The 22,067-nt window shown below is 40.9% G+C and overlaps 1 protein-coding gene and 1 long non-coding RNA gene across 2 annotated transcripts; one reads left to right on the forward strand and one right to left on the reverse strand.

The window, feature by feature from the left end:
* Nucleotides 1-3,756: 3,756 nt before the first annotated feature.
* LOC130468960 (uncharacterized) lies at nucleotides 3,757-5,806 on the reverse strand. Its single transcript, XR_008929334.1, has 3 exons — nucleotides 5,075-5,806; nucleotides 4,626-4,690; nucleotides 3,757-3,931 (listed from the first exon to the last, which is right to left on the reverse strand). It is a non-coding gene; the product is annotated as an uncharacterized lncRNA (long non-coding RNA).
* Nucleotides 5,807-9,625: 3,819 nt separating this feature from the next.
* LOC130465581 (uncharacterized) lies at nucleotides 9,626-13,102 on the forward strand. Its single transcript, XM_056834396.1, has one exon. It carries the CDS (start codon nucleotides 9,626-9,628, stop codon nucleotides 13,100-13,102), a length of 3,477 nt encoding a protein of 1,158 aa, XP_056690374.1.
* Nucleotides 13,103-22,067: the final 8,965 nt, after the last annotated feature.

Raw genomic sequence — 22,067 nt, forward strand, 5'->3', positions numbered from 1 at the left:
CCAAAAACAATACCAATAACAAAATTATAATTATTCTCACAATAGAACAAAAAAATTAATTACATTCTAGGATTTCAACAACTTCTGTATACACACTAACGATTCCTCTAATGCTCAGGATGATGCCCCGGCTATTGAGGCTGCAAAGGCGTTGCTGCGTACCAAACATGTCTTTGTTGAGGTTGGCCCAACAACAACCCTCTCCAAGAGCAATGCTCTACAATGGTGCCTTAAACAGGTGGCATTGGAAGAGCTTGACCTTGATGATGTTGCTGAAGATGTTGTTGAGGCTGTTGCTGAGGATACTATTGAACACACGCATGCTAAGGCTGATTTGGAGCACAACCATACTAAAGATGATTTAGAGCCCACGCCTGCTGCATGAACGGGTCATTCAACCCTCCCTTTTGTATGTAAACATGGTCGTTTAGGGAACTATTATGTTTGTGTGAAAGTTAAGTAGTTTCACAACCATGTGCACCTTTTGCAAACAATCATCGCTTATAGTCGGTGGCTTTAGTATTTAGCATATCTTGTGTGGTGGGGTTTTTTTCAAGGAACATAAAACACTTATGCTTTTATGTTCCTACGAAATACCCAATTGCACCTTTTGGATCCCATGTAAAATATGTTAGACTTATGGTCGGTGACTTTAGTATTTAGCATATCTTGTGTGGTGGGGGTTTTTTCAAGGAACATAAAACACTTATGCTTTTATGTTCCTACGAAATACCCAATTGCACCTTTTGAATCCCATGTAAAATATGTTATGGGGATGTGATGGTAACCTACATTCACTAATTATCAATGCTTATTTTGTTCTATATTAATGTTCTTGGCCATTTAGTTTCCAATCATACATGTGCCTACCTATTCTCATATACTAGTTCTGCTCGGGATTCGCTTTGCATTTTGGTTTTCTTTTAACACTAACTTGGAATCGTGTGCGATAGCGCACGGTACAACAACTAGTAAAAAGAAAAAAAATCAGAATTGACTTTACCATATACATCTTACGTGTCATCTACTCATCTAACTACCTTTACCGTATGATGTCATATATATGTCTTATTACGGACTAAAATATGAAGAACTTCAATTCATTATTGGCCAACATCATGCGCCAGTATGATTACGGAGTACTACACAAGGACAAAAAGCCAATCTGCTTGTGCACTGTATAAGTTGGTAACTGGTCACTTGACCCTTGGTACAGCTAAGAACATGTTTATCAAATACCGTAGTTTTGGTCTTCCACCTAATAAAATATTCTCCCTCCCTTTCAAAATATAGTGCCTGTTTTTCATTTTGGATGTCCCAAAATGTTGTGCCCGTTTTTTATTTTGGGTGTCCCAAAATGTTGCCTAATATTTAGTGTTTGTACCTAGAAAATAGTATGGTCATATCATTAATGTTTCTATCATGAAAATATGGTCCCATAATTTATTATTTTTTGTATTTTTGTTTAAAAAATAAAATAAATTGTGTACTTTTCTACTAAAGTACAATAACATTAATAGTTCATCATGTTACTTTTCAAGTTTCTTAATTCCTGGAAAAAAGTCAAACGGGCACTATATTGTGGGACAGAGGGAGTAATAATTTTCCATTTATCTCTTCCCAACACCAAACTCAACACCAACAACATTTAACAACATTTATCAAACACCAAAAATATCATCTATCTCTTACATCATCCATACCCCACCTACATTTATATCTCATGATATTGTTATGGATAAGTATATAATCAAATTATTAGTGGCGTAATGAATTAAGTTAGTGGCATATTAATTGTTTATTAATTAAATTTTATAATCGGCTAATAAATATATAATAAAAAAATACTTAAAATTAAACTAAGTAAAACTTCACTTCTTAAAGTATATAATTTATATCAATAATAAACTTAACTTGTTACCTAAAACTCGATCATTACAACCCTTAAATAAGTGGTATGCATAGTACTAACATATAACTAACCAGTCACTAGTTTGTCTACATTTTCGCCATACATTTTCTATAAGGTCTCCTTGAGAGATTGTGATCTAAAGTTAAACAAGGGAGGAGAAAATTAAGATTTTTTTGTGATCTAAAGTGGATCAATATTGGTGTCTATTTATAGAGCATAAAAAATAAAGACATTTATAATTTTTTTTTATTTTTTTTGAGTTGTAATATTTTTTTTATGGGCATTGTAAATTTGCAATGGGTATGTATTTTAACACAACAAATCTATGTCGTAAATCACATTAATTTCAATTTCAAAAAGAAAAAGGATAACCAATAATTTTGGTCCCCATATGACACATGTCAATCTCTCCAAACAAGATTTTGATTTTCCATTTGGTGTTCATAAACACCAATTTTATTTTGGTTTCATTCTCTCTCTCTATGACTATGGTCTAACGATGTTATGTTAGCCTTTGAGGCATAGGTCACTTCCCTCTATTATATGTTGCCCTCCACGATGTGCTTGTGCGCGGGGGCTCGGCCAAGCATGTTGCGACGCTGGCCTCGGTCAGCTAGTGGCATGTGGCTTGATTTCTGCTCGCTTCCTCGTATGTCAATCCGATCAATCTCGTTTTGCTATCCAGCCCGCGAAACTTATCTGTTTAAGTGCTTTAGACGCTTGTTTACTTCTACTAAGCCCAATATCCGTATGTATTTTGACATTATTTGGAATATTGTTGAGTATTTTAATCCGTTAACGCATTATATGCATGTGTAACCCTGTCGGTTCAGTCAAAAGTAAGTTGTAACGCTAATCGAATATTAGTTTTACCGATCGGAAGTGATATCCAGCTAGGCATTTCTCGATTGCTTGATATCATTGAAATAAATATCGCCATAATGATTTTGAACCGCATTATTAGACTAAATGCAAATTTGGTTGAATTGTTAAATAACATATATATTTCTCAGCCCCTCATTTGTCCTCTTAGACAACTATGCATTACATATTGCTTGATGTCACTCGATGAAGGTAAGATGCTTTGTCATCCTTATTGTTAGAGTAGTCTTTAATATAGGATGAGTTACGATTGTTGGGAAAAATATCACATTTAGATATTGGGGAGAGAAGAAGTGATTTAATTACATTGACCACAATTTATGCTTGAATCAGAATGGGCTTACTTAATTGGCCTAATAAGCTAATTGTGCTTTTGGGCTTGGGAGTGTTTGTGGTCGAGTTATTGATTATGAGCGTTAGTGAATATTTTAATTACATATTTTTGGTTAATCGCGTAATTAGAGGTTTATTAACTTCCTCTTGTTCTTATCTTTTCGTTTTGAACAGTTATATTGTTCCAGGTCTAATAAGTTCAAATAAGTTGCAATTAGATTCTATAAGATCAATAAGCAATCAGGTCTTGCAAGTTAACTTTCTCATGTTTACTCTCAATAATCAAGTCTCAGATCCAATATCTTCCAACCAAGTCATACCCGTTCATTATCCGTTAAAAAGAACGCATCCTAAATGGACAACCCCGACCCTGTCCCTAAGCGAGAGGTGCGACGGCCTAGGGCCCAGGGCATGAAGGGGTTCAAATTTATGCATTACTGTACTGTACGTACACACTTGTACATTAAAAGTCATATAAGTCTAATAACATTCCTTTAGCCCAGTAGCGGTGTAACACCCCGACCTCTAATTCAATTATTAAAGCATACTTAGCAGCGGAATTAACCTAATTCGGTCGGGACATTACCTGCCGTAACCCCCTCTTGGGAATTACAAGGCAACCATCAATCATAAGCTATTAAATCCTCCAAAATTAACATAATGATCATTTATATTCCCAAAGTAAAAGTACATAACTTACTAAAAATCTTTAATTAAACTATTAAAACTCAAAACATAAACTAGGTGGAAATTATCAAAGTGAAATTCCTCGCCACTAATCGTTTCCATCGTTCCCCGCAGTACCTAAAACAGAAAACAAAAACGGTGAGCCGAAGACTCAGTAACGAACTATTCTAGCAACGTAAATTCATTTTATTTAATAACACAGGGAGAGTAGAATAATGTAAAACATTTTATAAAGTCCTTTATTTAATTCATTCATAACTTTAGGGTGCAGATGCTAGCCGTGGCAAGTATGACATGGTGGAGCGTCTTCCACGATGGACCGCTGTCCATAAAACATGGGGCCTTGGCCCGAAAACATGAGAGTCTTGGCTCAATGGGCAGATGCCCCATGGGTACATGCATGACCGAGAATAGTAACCTGTGAACATATACTGCCAAACGGACTAGGTCTTTCACTTTCATTTATCATGTTTCGTTTAATTTTACATTTTAGCATTTTTACTTCAGTTGAAGTAACATATTTCCTTTGGATCATGAGATCATAATAAAACATCATTTAGATCCTGGGATCAATAAAATATCATTTCTTTCCTGGCATCATAGAAACATCATTTCATTCATGGTTTCTTATCAAGATCATTTTATAAGAATTTCAATCAATCATATTATAATAAATAATTCAATCAAATCATATTTCATTTCCCGCAATTCATAAAACATGTTAAAACATTCAGTTAATAAATCAATCATAACGTTGTAATTTCATAATCACATTTATAAGGGAATTGCGGGTACTAGCAATAGCCGTTACCTCACTTCCACGATTTTGCTAAGGATTTTCCTTGGTTCGTTCGTCCTGAGCTCCGAGTCCAATTTCTTTCAAAATAATAAATTATTGAATTAGTACTAAATCGATAAATAATTTTAAATCAATATTTTTATAAAAATTTTATAAGTAATGAATTTATAAATAACGAATTTTTAATAAAACATAATTTCAAAATTTAACGAAATATTATTATTAATCGAATTTTCGATCAAAATACATATATATTTTTATAAATATATTTTCATAAAAATATTATTTAAATTCCATTTTTATTAATTCAAACTAGTTACTTTATTTTAGTAAAACCGAAAATTAAATACATATATATACATTTTTCCTCCTTGAAAAATAATAAACAATTTTATTAGAAAATAATTAAATTATCGAAATTTATTTAGGCATGCAAATTAATTTAGAAATTCTGAACATACAATTCAGTTTGCAATTCACCCAAAAAGCCCAAATTGAAAGTTGGCCCAATCTGAAATTGGGTTTGAGGAGAATTAAAATCAAAGTTTCATTTGAAACTTATTTTGGGTTTCTGGAAAATAGGAGACACGGCACAGGGGAGGGGAAAGGAGACGCACGAGGAGGAGGAAAGGGAGGAGGGAGGAAGGGAAAGGTGGCGGCTGGGCTTAGGTGACTCGACGCCGGAGGGCTGTGAGGGTGGTGAGGTTTTGGTGGTGGCAGAACGAAAGGAGAGAGGGAGAAAGGGGCGCGAAGTGGCCGAAAAACAGGGGAGGTTGGGGTGGTTCTCGGCTGAGGCAGGGCGATTAGACGGTGGTGTTGGGGCGGAGATTGGTTCACTGGATGGTGAGGGTTGTCGGAGGTGGTGGTGTTGCGTGGGTGGTGCGTCAAGGAGGAAGAAAAGAGGGAGGCAGGGGAGACACGAAGGAGGGGAGGAACAGGGTGAGGGTGGTGGTCGAGTGGTTGAGGTGATTACGATGTGGTGGTGGCGTGGTGCTGGGTGGCTGAGGCTAGGTGGTCGGTGGTGGTAGGCAGACGGTGGTTGTGGGTGGTGGTTGGTTCGAATCACAAAAAAATCAAGGAGTGAGAGTGAGATTGAAATTGAAATTGAAATTGGTTTGTTGTTGAAATTCCATCAAAAATTCTGAATTTGTAAATGGGAAGAGTGAAGAACAAGGGGGTGTGCTTGGGGTCCAAGTATGTGAATTTGGACTGAATTGTGGGAAGGAAGGAAGTCTTCACTTCCTGCTTTGTACGTGGAGAGCAAGGGAAGAGAGTAAAATGGAATTTTGGTTCCTTGAGGGTATTTTCGTAATTTCACTAAGTTAGGCATAATTTCTGAAATTGTTGCTATTTTTGGAAGCTATTAAAAATAGAAATGTTTAGTTAAAATAATTCCTTATAAAAATTATCGTTAACGAAAAATAAATAAATAAATTTTCGTTTATAAATTTAGCGTTTAAAATGAATCGTAAAAACGATTAAAATAACGAAATTCGATTATTCGTAATTATTTAAAACGAAATTAAGCTAATAAATGTTTTTAATTTTAATAAATCAAGTTTAAAAATTTCGGGGTATTACAAGCGGTCTTACATAAAAGACCATTTTGGTGTCATATATTACCCCCTTACCACAACTTAATGCCCCCTAAGTTAAGACACCAAAATGGTCTTTTGTATCATTGCTTAACTTAAGGGGCATTAAGTTGTGGTAAGGGGGAATTAAGTTTTACAATTAATAGTAGCGCATGGAGTCCGGATCCCCTAGAATTTTAATAAAACACTTCAAGGTAGAGTTGTATTTAGACCACCCATTTTAAAATCAATGGCTCATATTAGTGGTAAGGGTAAATCAGGAGTTGGATATTGATGAGAAAAAATATGGGAGATTTTGAAAAGATAATATATGAGCCATTGATTTTTCATTCAATGGATGTTATTTTTCAAACTCTACCTTATAAAGTTATTTTAGAACTCTAGAGGATCCAAAACCTAGCGCATGTGTGCGGTTCGATCCATCCCACTTGCTTTTACTCGTTTTTGTTCTTAAATTGATAACTTTCCTTTTTTTTTCCACCTGTTTTTTTACTTTTCTATTTCATGTAATTTGCTTTCTACAAACTTTTATGTAAAGCGGTCTAATATAAAAGACCATTTTGGTGTCATATAAGTTAAGTAATGATATAAATTAATTAAGCAATGTAATCAATTAGTTAAGCAATGAAACTAATTAGTTAAACACTGGAACTAATTATTTAAGCACTGTAACCAATTGTTAAGCAATCAAACCGGTCTTTTCGATAAGGAAATCTTACACAAAAATTGTCGTTTTCTTTCAGCTCTACTATGATTTATCATATTCATAAAACATCACTTTTTTTCACTCTTCACAGAAAAGGTAACACTTCCATAAAAAAATGTGAATGATTAAGTTTTATAGTGTTCATATGAACTTAACAACTAAAGTCTTTTGTGCTCCCAACATCTCTAAATATATGTGGCCATGTGGGTATTACAAGTTAATGTTGGTCGAATTCTCAAATATGTCATATACCCTAAAAGAATCGATATTTAACGAAGACATAATTATTACTCCGTAGTCCGTACACTAATATTTCTCCTCAATCCTCGCCGGTATAAATAGCAGGGTACTAAATTATTAGTAATTATATACAAAGTTTTTTTTTAATGAGGGGTCCTAATCTCTAACTTTGCATAGGGCTCTTAAATTTTCAGGAACGGGCCTGTAAATGGATTAGAAGGCCTTGCTAATACTACGTAGTAATCAATTAATCATCCTCTCACCATCAATAATTTCAAATGTTACTACCTCGAGTAAAATACACTTTTAGGGACTTACCTTTCATGATTTTCATCATTTGGGGACTCACCTTATATCCTTCATCATTTAGGGATCGACTGTGGCCAGAGAAATAATATTCCGGCAAGCTTTGTTTTTCTTATAAAATAAATGCAATATTTAATTTTTTTAAAAAAAACAAAATACAATTTATAAAGAATAAACTGTACTGCAAATTCCGGTCATAATATGAACACTAAAATGATCAAAGTAACCACAAAATTTGCCCAAAAAAATTACAACTAGTTTCTTGGATAAATGTTTATCCTTCACAAATTGTTCAATGCTATTTAGTACTCCATACTACTTCTAATTAACTTAAGTCTATAGAACTATCATAGGGCTCTAAGTGCAGACTGAGCACCTGGTCCAGGAGTCTTAGTCTTGTTTCCTCCAGTAGCACGGAGCTTCATACGGAGCAGTGATGCCAAGTTCCTGAAATACAAAGCATAAAATAGAAATATTAACAAACTATCAGATAATATGTCCCTTAAGATAACAAAGTAGATCAGATATGCACCTTGCAACGTATGCAATGCATTTTTACACTCAACTCATAGCTCATCAAGAAAACAATAGAAGGTAATTGTCAACGTATGCAATGCATTTTTACACTCAACTCAACTCATAGCTCATCAAAAAAACAGTAGAAGTTTGAAAAAAGTGTGAGGTCAAAGAATGTCCTGAAGCCACAAAAACATGTCTTTTGATTGTAACATGAGCATAATTCAATTCATTCGGTACTAAACATAAATAAAGAACTATGCATTACAGGGAAGTAGACAGAATGTAATTGCAGGAAACTGCAAATAACATTTTAAAGATTTCAACAGCCTAACAAAACCAATAAGGTTTTTATCAACAGATCTTATAGCTAAAACCATTTCTAATGGAAAAATAACCGAGTTGAAATAACACATAATGTTATTTCTCTCAAAATCAGTTCTCCTAATGTTCAGCAAATCACAGTAAAATGATGTATCTGAAATCAAAATTAATCAATGAAATAAGATGATTGAGGAAACTTAAATTCACATGAAGAGTAAAGCACCAAATAGATCAATAAAAACACCCAAATTACTTGCAAACTGTATTCACTTAATTATAAGTAACAATAACACCATCACATCATCAAAAATACAATAAGCCCTAAAATAGAATGATTATAATCCCATATCAGGTAATCACAACTCCAAAGTGATGAGTCATTTTATACATTTATCAAAGTAGTATTGTCTAGCTTACAAGTAGAAAAATGAATTTACAGAAATGAGTTTACCTGGACTTTAAAATATTTTGCACCCTCTGATCAATCTCGATTGCAGAGGACTCTATTTTTGTTAGCCAAATCCTTGCAACAAGAGTATGGCTTATTAGTTGGTAAGTTTACTTGATTTTATTGTAAAAAGAATGAGTTCAACATGTGATGCTTTAGAGTATATATTGTACGGGTGTGCTACCAGCTGGCTGGTAGCATCGCCAAGCTGTTAAGGATAAAAGCCAATGATCCTTAACGGCAACTATTATTCCCTACCAGCATCTCTTAAAAGCCGGTAGGGAGGAGGCACGTGACCAAATCAAGAGGTCAACGGGTCGCTATCAATCGGGTAGGACCCATTTGTCCGTACGCCCGACCCGCGCCTATATATATGGGCTTCATTTATGACAAAAAGGTACGCAAACACAATCATTTCCACTAAGCCCAAAATACTTATTACTCATCATACCTGACTTTAGCATCGGAGGGGGGATCCTCGAATCACCCTCGAGGCTAGTTCATCTTTGTTATCTGCGCAGGATATCATCAGGATAACAGCAACACTCGACCAGCAAGACCTCTCCAACCGTTCCCAAATCTTACCGGAACAATTGGCGCTAGAAGGAGGGGATTTCCCAATCTTGTCAAGCTAATCAGCCACCATGGATACCAACAACAAAAAACCTAGAAAAAACAACAATCTTCCACAATCAACAGTGATCACACCAACACCAGTAGCACAACCCACCACAGTCAAACCTTCTCTCTTACTTGTCTCAACCAGCCAAGTCACACCACTTACCAATCCTCCCCCAAAAGCACTCAAATCACAGATAAGCATTGTCCCCCAGGTTTTGAAGACCCGAACGACGTGATCATAGAGGATGAAACGTCCATGGAGGAAAGGGCACAGGATTCCCCATCCCCCCCACAGATTCAGAGCAACCTCTCGGCGTTGTCCCAAAGGTTCACACCACAACAGCTGCTGACGGCTTCGGCCGTCATGAAGGCAATGGCTGAACTGTCCTCGGGGAGGACAGAGGGAAATCAGATCGTGGTTACCGGCAGTCGCCCGGGTGCGATGCCGGTTAGAAATCTCTACGAAACCCTAGAGCATGAAGTGGTACTGCCAGCACAACCTGAACCAATACTTATACGCAGTGAAAATCCGGGTAGAAGAAAAAGGCATAGCTCTCGGCGCAGAGAAAGGTCCACTAGACGCCGAGAGTCGGTATCAGAACAAGAAGGGTCGGTTCCTGCTGGTAGGGAATCGACACCGTACCACGAGGAGTACATCGTGCAATCTCCACAGCCGGGTTGGAATAGATATGAAGGATATATACCTCACCAGGAGCCGATGAGGCGAACCATACACCCCAAAGACTCCCCACTATGCAGGGGTATACTGGAACAGCCTGTGGAGAAAGTAAAGATGCCGACGTGCAAATACAACGGAACCACAGACCCCGAAAATTATTCCACCGCTTTCGAACAACACATGATGCTGTATTCTGACTCAAATGCCATGTGGTGCAAAGTGTTCCAAACCACATTATCAGGGGTGGCAGCCGATTGGTATAAGAAGTTGCCGGCTAGATCGATATTCAGTTTTCGGCAGATACAAGAGGACTTTGTGAGGCGATTCATTAGCAAGGTTGAACGAAAGAAAACATCTGGAGAGTTGATGTCAATCTCACAAAGGCCGAAAGAACTGCTGAGAGAGTACCTTACCCGGTTTAACAACGAATCCATCACCATACCAGATTTACAGCAAGAAATAGCCGTCTTGGCTCTGTTGAGAGGGATGCAAGAGTGCGAGTTCAAAAGGTACCTGGGAAGAAAATCATTTACCTCGCTGGGGGAGGCCTTGAGAAAAGCAAATGAGTATATCAGAAGTGATGAGCTGATGCTAATATCACCCCTGGGGGGAAATCAGGCAGTACAATCGGCCAGGAAGGATCATGTTCCCATACAGCAACACAATTACCGAAAAGATAACAGTAGAAAGGAGGGCCATCAGCAGAGAGGGGGATACCCGAATAGACAGCCGGTAGGGGCTTATCAGGTGTACACTCCCCTCAACACCGCCAGAGCTACTATCTACGCAGTAAATAAATCGGCATCGTGGAGAAAACCATTATCGATGGATGCTCCAGGTAACAATAAGAATTTTTGTGCTTTTCATAATGATCATGGTCATTACATGGAGCATTGTAAAGAGCTCAAGGATAACATCGAAGAGCTGGTAAGAAGGGGATACCTGTCCCAGTACAGGATTCGACAGGAAGGCCAAGGAGGAAATAATAGACAGGGCAGTTCGCATAGTCATGCCCCATATATACCTACTCAGCCGGGGTATTCACAGCCCGCTGGTAGGATTGAACAGGCACCACCATCCCGACAAGAAATCCGGTCTTTACCGGAAACGAGTAAAGATGGGGCTGATAGGGGAAAAAGACCCACTATCTGGGTGATCTCTGGAGGGCCCGTGCATGGAGGTACAGTTAGCGGGGCGATAAAAAATCTAGAGGAGCACAGGCACCTGGTGAGTTACCATAGCGCAAGGAAATGGCCGGAACAAACCCCCCTACCGGTCATCACGTTCACTTCGGAGGATTGCCGCGGCATTATATATCCCCATGATGACCCGCTGGTACTGGAGCTCGAGATAGCAAACTTCCCCGTCAAGAGATGCCTGATTGATGGAGGCAGCTCTGCGAACATCATATTTTGGGAAGCTTTCACCCAGCTGAACATAGATCACGGAGAGTTAGCAAGGGTGAGCTATCCCGTTATCGGATTCTCTGGGGCCAGCGTCTACCCAGAAGGCAGTATCCGTTTACCGGTTCAAGTGGGCAGAGGAGTATCAGCCAGGGACTTAATGGTCGATTTTTTGGTGATAAAAGTACCAGCAGCGTATAACGTAATAATTGGTCGACCATTTATTCATGATGCACAGGCGGTGGTGTCCACGTATCATTTGACCATGATATATCTCTCAAATCTGGAAAGAACAGAAAGGGTACATGGCAGTCAGGAGACTGCCAGATCATGTTATCTGACAGCGATAAAGGCACCAGGAAGGATGGTGCCGAAAACCAACCTTGCCCGAGAAGCAAACATGCCAACCAAAAGAAAGAGAGGGGATCTGAGCATGGAAAATTTTGATGAAAGGCCTGCTTGCATCCCAAGGCCGGCTGCAGATGGAGAAACTCGGGAAATTGAATTGGTAGAAGGAGTTCCAGAAAGAACGGTACGAATAGGTGCCGATATGGAGGCAGATCAGCAGGTCAATCTTATCGGCCTATTACGAGAACATGCAGATGTCTTTGCCTTCTCTGCAGATGAAATGCCCGGTATCAGCCCGGACATTATAGTGCATCGTCTGAATGTGGACAAGTCAGTCAGGCCGGTAAAGCAAAAGAAGAGAAATTTCTCCAATGAAAAAAATGCTGCAATAAAAGAAGAAGTGGAAAAATTGCTGGAAGCAGGGTTCATAGAAGTTTATGACTACCCCGAATGGTTGGCCAACGGGGTCATGGTAAAAAAGTCAAATGGCAGTTGGCGAATGTGCGTAGATTTTACCAACCTGAATGGGGCATGCCCCAAGGACTGCTATCCATTGCCACGAATCGATAGACTAGTAGATTCAACAAGTGGCCATGCTCTTTTGAGTTTCCTGGATGCCTTTTCAGGGTATCACCAAGTCAGTTTGTGTAAGGCCGATAGAAAGAAGGCCGCCTTCATCACAGATTCAGGGGTATACAGCTATAAGGCTATGCCGTTTCGGCTGAAGAATGCAGGAGCAACCTACCAGAAGTTGGTGGATAGGGTATTTGCTTCCCAGAAAGGGAGGAACATAGAGGTATATGTGGATGATTCAATAGTTAAAAGCCGATTGGCCAACGACCACATCGACGACTTGAGAGAAACTTTCGAAACTCTGAGGAGGTTCAGGATGAAGTTAAACCCCAAGAAATGTGTATTCGGGGTCCGATCGGGAAAGTTCTTGGGTTTCCTAGTAAGCGAAAGGGGAATCGATGCCAATCCAGATAAGGTAGAAGCAATTATGAATCTACCAGAGCCCGGTTGCATAAAAGACGTGCAAAAGTTAACAGGAAGAATGACCGCATTGACCCGGTTCATTAGCAAATCAGCAGATAGGTCGTTGCCCTTTTTCAACGTGTTAAAGCAAAACAAGAAATTCAAGTGGGGAGAAACAGAAAAAGCAGCTTTTGAGGCAGTAAAACGGCACCCGCAAGCCTTACCCACAATAGCCCGACCAGAGGAAGGAGACACGCTGCAGCTATACATACCTGCTTCTCAGCACACAGTAGCAGCAGTACTGATCATAGAGAAAGATAAAACATAGATACCGGTGTACTTTGTCAGCCACATCCTGCAAGAAGCAGAAACGAGATACTCCTTGATAGAAAAGTTGGGGTTGGCAGTACTGATTGCAGCCAGAAAGCTGAGACCTTACTTTGATGCACACGGAATCCAAGTCCTCACAAACTACCCACTGGAAAAAGCAATGCAAAAAATGGACACATCAGGTAGACTCCTAAAATGGGCGATTGAACTGTCAGAGTTTCACATGGAGTATCGGCCCAGAATGGCTATAAAAGCCCAAGCACTGTCTGACTTCATAGTCGAAGCATCATACCAGGAGGAGGAAATAAAGGAAGGAAAATGGGAAGTAGCAGTAGACGGCTCTGTCACCAAATCAGGGGCAGGAGCAGGGGTAATAATTACTTCACCAGAAGGAGACCAGTTCGAGTATGCTATTAAGTTCTCTTTCCAGGCATCAAACAACGAGGCAGAATACGAAGCCGCAATCGCTGGCATACAGATCTGCACGGCAGCTGGTGCTCGTAGGCTCATACTCACAACCGACTCACAGCTGGTAGCAAACCAGTTCTCAGGAGAATATGAAACGAAGGAAGAATCCATGAAACGATACGCCAAAAAGCTTAAACAATCAGTGGCACAGTTGGAAAGCTTCGAAATAAAATTAGTACCCCGATCAGAGAGCATGTTGGCAGACTCCCTGTCAAAACTGGCCAGCTCAAGTGCTCTGATAAAATCAGTAATGATGGAAGTCATGCATCGAAGGAGCACTGAGGTATTGGGGAAAGAGGTCATGGTAATCACGAGCCAACCTGAATGGTATGACACTATGTGGGCATACAAGAGAGATGGAACACCGCCTACAGAAAAAACGGAAGCAAGAAGGTTGATTAGGAACTCATGCTGGTTCGTAATCATCAGAGGCCAACTCTACAAGCGGGGTTTTAGCTTGCCTCTTTTACGATGCATATCAGCATACGAATCGGCACGACTGATAGAAGAAATACATGAAGGAGCGTGTGGAAATCATCAGGGAGGAAAAACCCTTGCACTAATATGCCAAAGGCAAGGATACTACTGGCCGACAATGTTAACAGACGCACAAGAATACGTCAAGAAATGTGAAAAATGTCAAGTTTTTTCAGCAGTCATCAATCGTCCTGCAAACGATCTCATGCCAATCCTAAATCCAGTACCGTTCGCCCAGTGGGGAATGGACATTCTGGGACCATTCACAACGGCATCCGGTGGAAGAAAATTTCTGATAGTGGCAGTCGATTATTTCACCAAATGGATAGAAGCAGAACCGGTGGCAAAGATAACTGCAAATCAGGTCAAAAAGTTCATATGGAAAAATATAATCACCAGGTTCGGATTACCGATGGAAATCGTGATGGACCATAGGGTACAGTTTGATTGCTCGCCAGTTCAAAGTTTCTTGAGTCTGTACAAGGTTAAGTTTGCCTACTCTTCTGTTTGTCATCCCCAAAGCAATGGACAGGCAGAAGCTGCCAACAAGCAGATACTGGCAGCAATGAGAAAGAAGCTAGACGACTATAAGGCTGGTTGGGCCGATATTGTTCCAGAGGTACTTTGGGGAAATAGAACCACCGTTAAGGAAGCAACGGGAGAGAGCCCATTCCGTCTATGTTTCGGATCAAAAGCAGTGATACCAGCAGAAGTAGGGTTACCTACATTCAGGATCCAGCATTATGAAGAAGACAAGAACGGTAAACTGTTAAAGCAGGAGCTGGATCTTCTACCAGAGATCAGACTCAGAGCAGAAATCAGATCGGCGGCGTACAAACAGCGTATAAGTAATGCCTACAACAAAAGAGTAAAACACAGACAGCTTGAAGTAGGAGACATGGTGCTCCGCAGAACTGCAGCTACAGGCAAGGCAAAGGTCCAAGGAAAGTTAACCCCAAACTGGGAGGGGCCTTATCAGATATGGGAAGAAATCGTACCAGGAGCTTTTAGGCTGATGGACATGGGTGGAACAGCGCTAAAAAATTCATGGAACGCCAGCGTCCTTAGAAAGTTTTATGTGTAGTCACTAACCCAAAAAGGCCGATTGAGCCAGGCCTGTTATGGTCCATGAAATGAAAGAAAGTCGAGGAATTCAAAACAGAAGAATCAAACCCTTAAAGTAGGTCAGCAAGGCTACTATCAGCTTGCTGACTCGGGGTGATGTATAATCAAAAATCGTGATTCAAACCCTTAAAGTAGGTCAGCAAGGCTACTATCAGCTTGCTGACTCGGGGTGATACGAATCAAACCCTTAAAGTAGGTCAGCAAGGCTACTATCAGCTTGCTGACTCGGGGTGATGTATAATCAAAAATCGTGATTCAACCCTTAAAGTAGGTCAGCAAGGCTACTATCAGCTTGCTGACTCGGGGTGATAAAAGAAAAATATATCAGCAAGGTAAAGTACCAGATTCAAACAGCACAATAGTATAAATGAGGGCAAGCATAAAATAGAAAAATAAAACAAACAACACAATATCATAAGTATAAGAGCAACACCATCTGATAAAGTAAATTCGACAGCCAACACCAAAACTGACATTTGTTAGCTGTTAAAAATGGCACAAGGTAAAGTACCCTTTACCAAATCAAAGTTTACAAGAACAAGCATAAAATATTCCAGGGCAAAAAGTGCCACAAACAGCGGATACCAAAAGTGCGTTTAAGAAAATAAACTAATCTTTAAAAGCAGCAACGCCAGATGAACCACATGATGATACCGGTGATGACTGCTCGCACCTTCAAACTTGTTGATGATCCGTCTGGTTGGTACTGGAAGACAGCAGGGCAAGATCCAGGTAGTCTTCTTCCTTCAGCTCAATTGGAGGGAGAGTCAAAGGATCAGCATTTTGAATAATCTCTTCAGGAATGATTTGTGTCTCCCAACCAGTAGGTTCCTTGTGCTTCTGCTCCACCAAGAATGCATACTCGATATCCTGGCAATCCTCCTGTGTCAGACCAATGCCATGCACACCACAGTGATGAGCCGCAAACCAGCCACCGTTGTGACTATCAGTAATGCGTTTGCTATAAGTTTGACTACGGGTGAAACGCAAGGCACCATCTCGAGCACCGGTTTTGTAGGCAGTCTTGGCCTTTTCATCTGCTTCCTGCAGCTTCTCAGACAGCTCTTTATTTTTAATCTCCTCTGCAGTCAGCTGGTTCGCAACATTCTCCAGCTCCTTGTTGCGCCGTTTCAACCTCTCCACCTCAGAGGATTTCTGATCCAGATCACGTTTGGTATCACCCAATTGTTGGTCCAAATCAGCCTGCCTCTTCTGCAGGGCCTCATTCTGCTCCTGGTAGCAAAGGTACAGTTTCACAAGCTCCACTGCAGAGTTGCAAGCCTACGAAAGACAATTCGTCAAAAACAACAAAGATACAAAAAAAAAAAAAAAATATATATATAATATATATATATATATATATATATACAAAAAGCATACCATAAAAGTAACACCGATTGCATACCTTGAGCAAATCATTCATATGTTGGGCAGCCGGCGCGTCAATCTCAGCAGCAGGATTGTCGCGAGGAGTAGCCAGATCCTTCAAAGCCCTCCAACCCATGCAACCACCCCCTTTGCAGTCGTCGGTTAGTATCGACTCACCACGAAGAAGATCGATTTTAGGGTTACAGGGTTCATCAGGCTCACAAGGAGGAACCTTAATGTACTTCATCTTCCTGGGGGTTAGGCAAATCGGAGTCTTCTCAATCCACTCCCCAGGACGGACAAAGACACCCATGTTCAGACCAGAGCTGGTACCAGCACTCTGGCTAGGGCGAACATACCCAGAAGAGGTATGAAGAGTAGGAGGCAAGAGAGGAGGAGTCTTCTGGCCCATACCAGCAACATCAGTATCATTTACCTCTTGCTCTTGATTCTGGCGGGTTGGAGTCATAAGATCCACAACCATCAAGTCTGGTTGGACTATCGACTCAACATTCGCAACAGCATCATCCCCTTGGCCTGCGATGTTCACATCTGCAGCCGATTCAAACTCCTTCTCAGGAGACTTCTGTTGAGACTTGTCAGGGGCAGGCTGCGCAGTATCGTCCACTCGAGACCGATTCACTCGAGTGAAGGGTTGGTTACGATCACGAGGACGCCTGCCAGTAAGGGCGGCACCACGACCGCAATCCAAACTCTTAAAACCACCGGCCATATCGGGAGAAGTATGAGTGGTGATGAAAACAGATGTTGGAGCAGGATTATCAGACCAGCCACCGATAGCAACAGCTCCAGTGGGTGCACGAATAGAAAGTGGTTTGGGAGCTGGTATGGAGCTTAATCTTTTTGTCTTCTTAGCAGGAGACTCACTCACAATCTCCTCCCGAGTCGAGCCACGTTTTTTGTTGGCTTTGGTTGCGTAGGTCGACAGAGTAGAAAACACACCTTTCGGATTGGGAGGGTTGTTGGTAGTAGGACGACCGTCTTTACCCAAACCAGGGATAGCAAAGTTAAGGGTGTGCAGACCTGGTAAGAAAAAACAAGTAAAGATTTAAACACAGACAACAACAATACGTACAAAACAAGAAAAGCATACTTAAACAATATAAGAGGGGGATATAGCTATCAGCCCCACGACCATACCAAGAGTATGGGTGTGGCACAAGCCGACTGCAGACAACGGCCCATTTCCCAAAATATACTTAGCAGGAGGCAACCAGTATTTAGGAACGGTCACAGACTTCTGCAAACCGGTGTCAACATGCAAGCAGGACACAAACTGATGGGCCCTTTTCTCCCTGAAACCCAACTCCCGAATGGGGTAATGGTTCATATGAGGACGGGGGAGGTGAAAGCGAGTCCGAATGGGGAAGTCAGAGGGCACTCTCAACCAGTAGAACTTTTTTTCCCAGTCTTTACAGCTAGACAACTTGGGGTTGACGGTCATTTTGCTTGCCTTGGTGTAAAAAGACCACCATCCAGACTTCTTTTTATATTTTTTCAACCAAATCAACCGCCTAAACAGGTTAATGGTTTGAGGCCATTGTTTAAAAGACAGCAGCCAGGTAAAAGCCACCACATTCTCACTACCTGAGGCGTTACCTGCGCCAAACATACGTTCCAAGCCCGGAATACCTTCTCTATAAAAGGATGCAGGGGAAATCGGAGGCCGAAATCAAGATGATGGGCATACACGCCGATATGACCAGGAGGGCAATCCAAAATCACACTCCCCTCAGCAGGAATCACGAGACGGTAGCCTTTGGGCAGTTTCAAATACTCTTTGGCCCAGCGCGGATGGTTGTCTTTGATAGCCCTATCACGGAAAGATTTGATTAATTTTAGCTTTGCCAACGGCACTACCAGCGGGAGGAGGACTCTCAACCCTAAATCTCATCTCCTCCGTATCGGAATCTGGTTCCACATCCAGATCTCCTTCCCTCAAAACCTGCTCACACAGAGAGGTCACGTCTTCACCATCATCCCACAGCTTGCCAATGTCATCATCAGACTCCAAAATTAAATCCCCTATATCCTCATCCTCTTCCCCACCACTACCAGCGGAGTTGTCGGACCCCGCAACATCGTTGGCACGGCTGCTAACCTCTCCTTCATCCATCTGACGGCTCCCACCAGCCACGTCCTCTAGATGGGCACCCCTAACGGCATCCTGGGTAAAAGACACAACAACATTGCCAAAATTAGTGCCATAGTCACCTTATCCTTTACCGGCAGGGTCCATAAATTGCGTCCATGATCGAAGTTCGTACTCAAGGGCAATAGAGGGAGCATCCACTGCCGGGATTGTTTCGCAGTTATCTACTAAATTCAAATCACGACGAATATCGGCTCGTACCTGTTTGCGCATATGAGCCTGTAATTCCTTTGCAGCATCCTCGTAGGACGGTTCGAAATAATCAGAGGTAGACGGTTTATCATCATCCTCAAAGTTGACATCCTCAGAAATGGACGCAAGGTCAGCATCGTCATACCCAGCCCCACTCAACACATTCTCACTATCTCGCTCACTCGACATTATACCCAAATATAAACCTATACGAAGGGAGGAAACAAAAACAAAAAAGACTATACCTTCTCGCACAACGGAAAATTAGCAGCCCAGAATCGAGGTACAACACTTCCGCAAGCACCACAGTCAGCAACAGAACCAACGGCGAAAAATAACTCGCAGGAACAAAGGAGAAGATTTGAGAAGGAGAGAGAAAAGTTTGAAGAAAAGAGCGAAAGTGTTTTGACGTTTTAAGAAAAGAAAGTTAAATAGTCAAAAGTCGAGAAAAACGGGCGATTTGACAGTTAAAGGAAGTTGAAAGGACAGAGCAAATCTCAGCCATTGAAATAAAATGATAAAGCGACACGCGTCGCATAACATGCAGATGCATCACACGTGGAATGAATTTAAGCGGTACAAATTCAAAATACTTCCTAAAAATCCAAAATCTCAAGGGGGCTAGTCAGCATCCAAAATCTCAAAGGGACTAGTCAGCATCCAAAATCTCAAGGGGGCTAGTCAGCGTCCAACAATCTCAAGGGGGCTAGTCAGCATCCAAAATCTCAAAGGGACTAGTCAGCATCCAAAATCTCAAGGGGGCTAGTCAGCGTCCAAAAATCTCAAGGGGGCTAGTCAGCGTCCAAAATCCCCAAAGGAACATATCGGTAAAGGGGAGCAGGGCGCCCTATCTGCTTAGTTTCAGCGAAATTACAGGTGGTATTCATTATGAGGAGGCTAGTCAGCACTTAACACATAAACAAAACGCACCAGCACATTTCGCGGAAAGCGCGCAGTCATGGGGGCTAGTTGTAGGAAGAGCACTATTTTCAGAGCAAGCACAGCAGTCAAGACAGATATGCTCACTCTGAGGGGGCTAGTTGTACGGGTGTGCTATTATTCCCTACCAGCATCTCTTAAAAGCCGGTAGGGAGGAGGCACGTGACCAAATCAAGAGGTCAACGGGTCGCTATCAATCGAGTAGGACCCATTTGTCCGTACGCCCGACCCGCGCCTATATATATGGGCTTCATTTATGACAAAAAGGTACGCATACACAATCATTTCCACTAAGCCCAAAATACTTATTACTCATCATACCTGACTTTAGCATCGGAGGGGGGATCCTCGAATCACCCTCGAGGCTAGTTCATCTTTGTTATCTACGCAGGATTTCATCAGGATAACAACAACACTCGACCAGGAAGACCTCTCCAACCGTTCCCAAATCTTACCGGAACATATATAATTTCTTCCGTTTGGAGCAATAAAGCTATGATTAGAGGAAGTAACACTATTTTGTTTTGATTGTGATGGTAATTGAGCATTGTCATTCATTATTGTCGTTGACCGCAAAGTTTGCTCTCCCCCATAATCTACGTAGTAAGCAGCTTGCCTCCTTGGTTGATTAATCTATGAGAAATTAAAACAAAAACCATTAACATAATGCAGCATATATAATATAAATGATTGTTTCAACTTTCAAGGAGTTAAGTGAGTGAACTTACCGAGTTTACCCTCTAAAACTCATTAGGATATGTCATCAACCCTACCCCTCTTTGACGCATTTGGGGTGCAGGAGGGGCATGGTCATTTGATGCAGGAGGTATATTAGCAGTGACAAGGGAGGCTTGTTTCTTCCCTTTTTTCTTATGTTGCAGGGGATGGTGAATTGGAGGGGGCTCTTCGGTTACTCTTAAGTTGCATTTTCTTTTGTTATGTCCTTGCTCTCCACATACACTGCATTTCATTATCATGCCAGTCTTCCTCATTTTACCATTGCTAGTAACTTCTCCAACCTGTTTTTTTCTAGCTATTTGTGGTCTACCTCTAACCTTCTTAAATGGAGGGGCCAAAATTGGTTCTGCTAGTGAAATTGGCCATTCATTAGGTCCATTTAAAGGCTCCAAAGGATAATCATAAGCCTTCAAATATTCAAGTTTAGTAAAACAACTTGCAACATATTGCTCGGGATGTTCCACTGACTTCCAAATGGCAGCAATTGTGTGTTTGCAAGGAACTCCGCTAAGTTGCCATGCATTGCAGCTGCAAGTTCTATCCCTTAGATCAATAACATATTTAGTTTGATCAATCCCTTCTCTCACACCAAACTTAAACCTCCCATCCCAAAAGGCAGACCACCCCCTTGACTTTAACTTGTTCTCTTCCAACTTTTTTTGAATTCTCGGACAAATAAAACACTCTTTCTTGCTGATGAAATCTCTCTTCTTAAATAACCTCTCCATGATACTCTCCCTTATGTCCTCTAGCATAGTAATGATTGGTTTGTGCCTAGAGTTAAGAATATATGCATTGAAGACCTCGCTCATGTTATTGTCTATGTTATCACAGCAAGATTGAGGTGTGTAGAATGCCCTGCACCATTTACTGTAATTCCTTTTCAGCAAGTCATTTGCTGCAGCATCAGAAACTTTTTTAAAAGCTTCAATGTTTTCACGGAAAACATTTTCAGTTGTACTTTTGGCAATCCTCCAGAACCATTTCCTAAGTTCCTGCCCCCCACCAAACACGCCCCTAAAATTACAGTAGACATGTCTAGCACAACACCTAACTTCTGCTTGCTTCCATATTTCACTAACAGCTTTCACTAAACCCTTTTGTTGATCTGACATTATGGTATAACCTGCACCATCATTCGTACCTAGGTCTTGAGCTAAGAGTTCCAAAAACCAACCCCAACTATCACCACTTTCAACCTCCACAACAGCCCATGCAATCGGAAACATTTGGTTGTTTCCATCTCTCCCGACGGCTACTAGAAGTTGCCCACCAAACGGACCTTTCAAAAAGCAACCATCTAGTGAAATAAATGGTCTACATCCTGCAAGAAACCCTTTCCTTAATGCTTCAAAACAAAAGTACACTCGTTGAAAATCTCCGTTGTCTAATTTCAAAACAACTGTATTGTTAGAGTTCGCCTTAAATATCTCCAACGCATATCTGTGTAATAAGCCATATTGTTCTCGATACTCACCAAGAA

The sequence above is a fragment of the Spinacia oleracea genome, chromosome 1 (genome assembly GCF_020520425.1).
Source record: "Spinacia oleracea cultivar Varoflay chromosome 1, BTI_SOV_V1, whole genome shotgun sequence".
In the NCBI taxonomy this organism is placed as follows: Eukaryota; Viridiplantae; Streptophyta; class Magnoliopsida; order Caryophyllales; family Amaranthaceae; genus Spinacia; species Spinacia oleracea.

Bases quoted from the DNA above. Each gene is read 5' to 3' on its own strand.
- LOC130465581 (XM_056834396.1), top strand. From the start codon at position 9,626: ATGGAGGAAAGGGCACAGGATTCCCCATCCCCCCCACAGATTCAGAGC.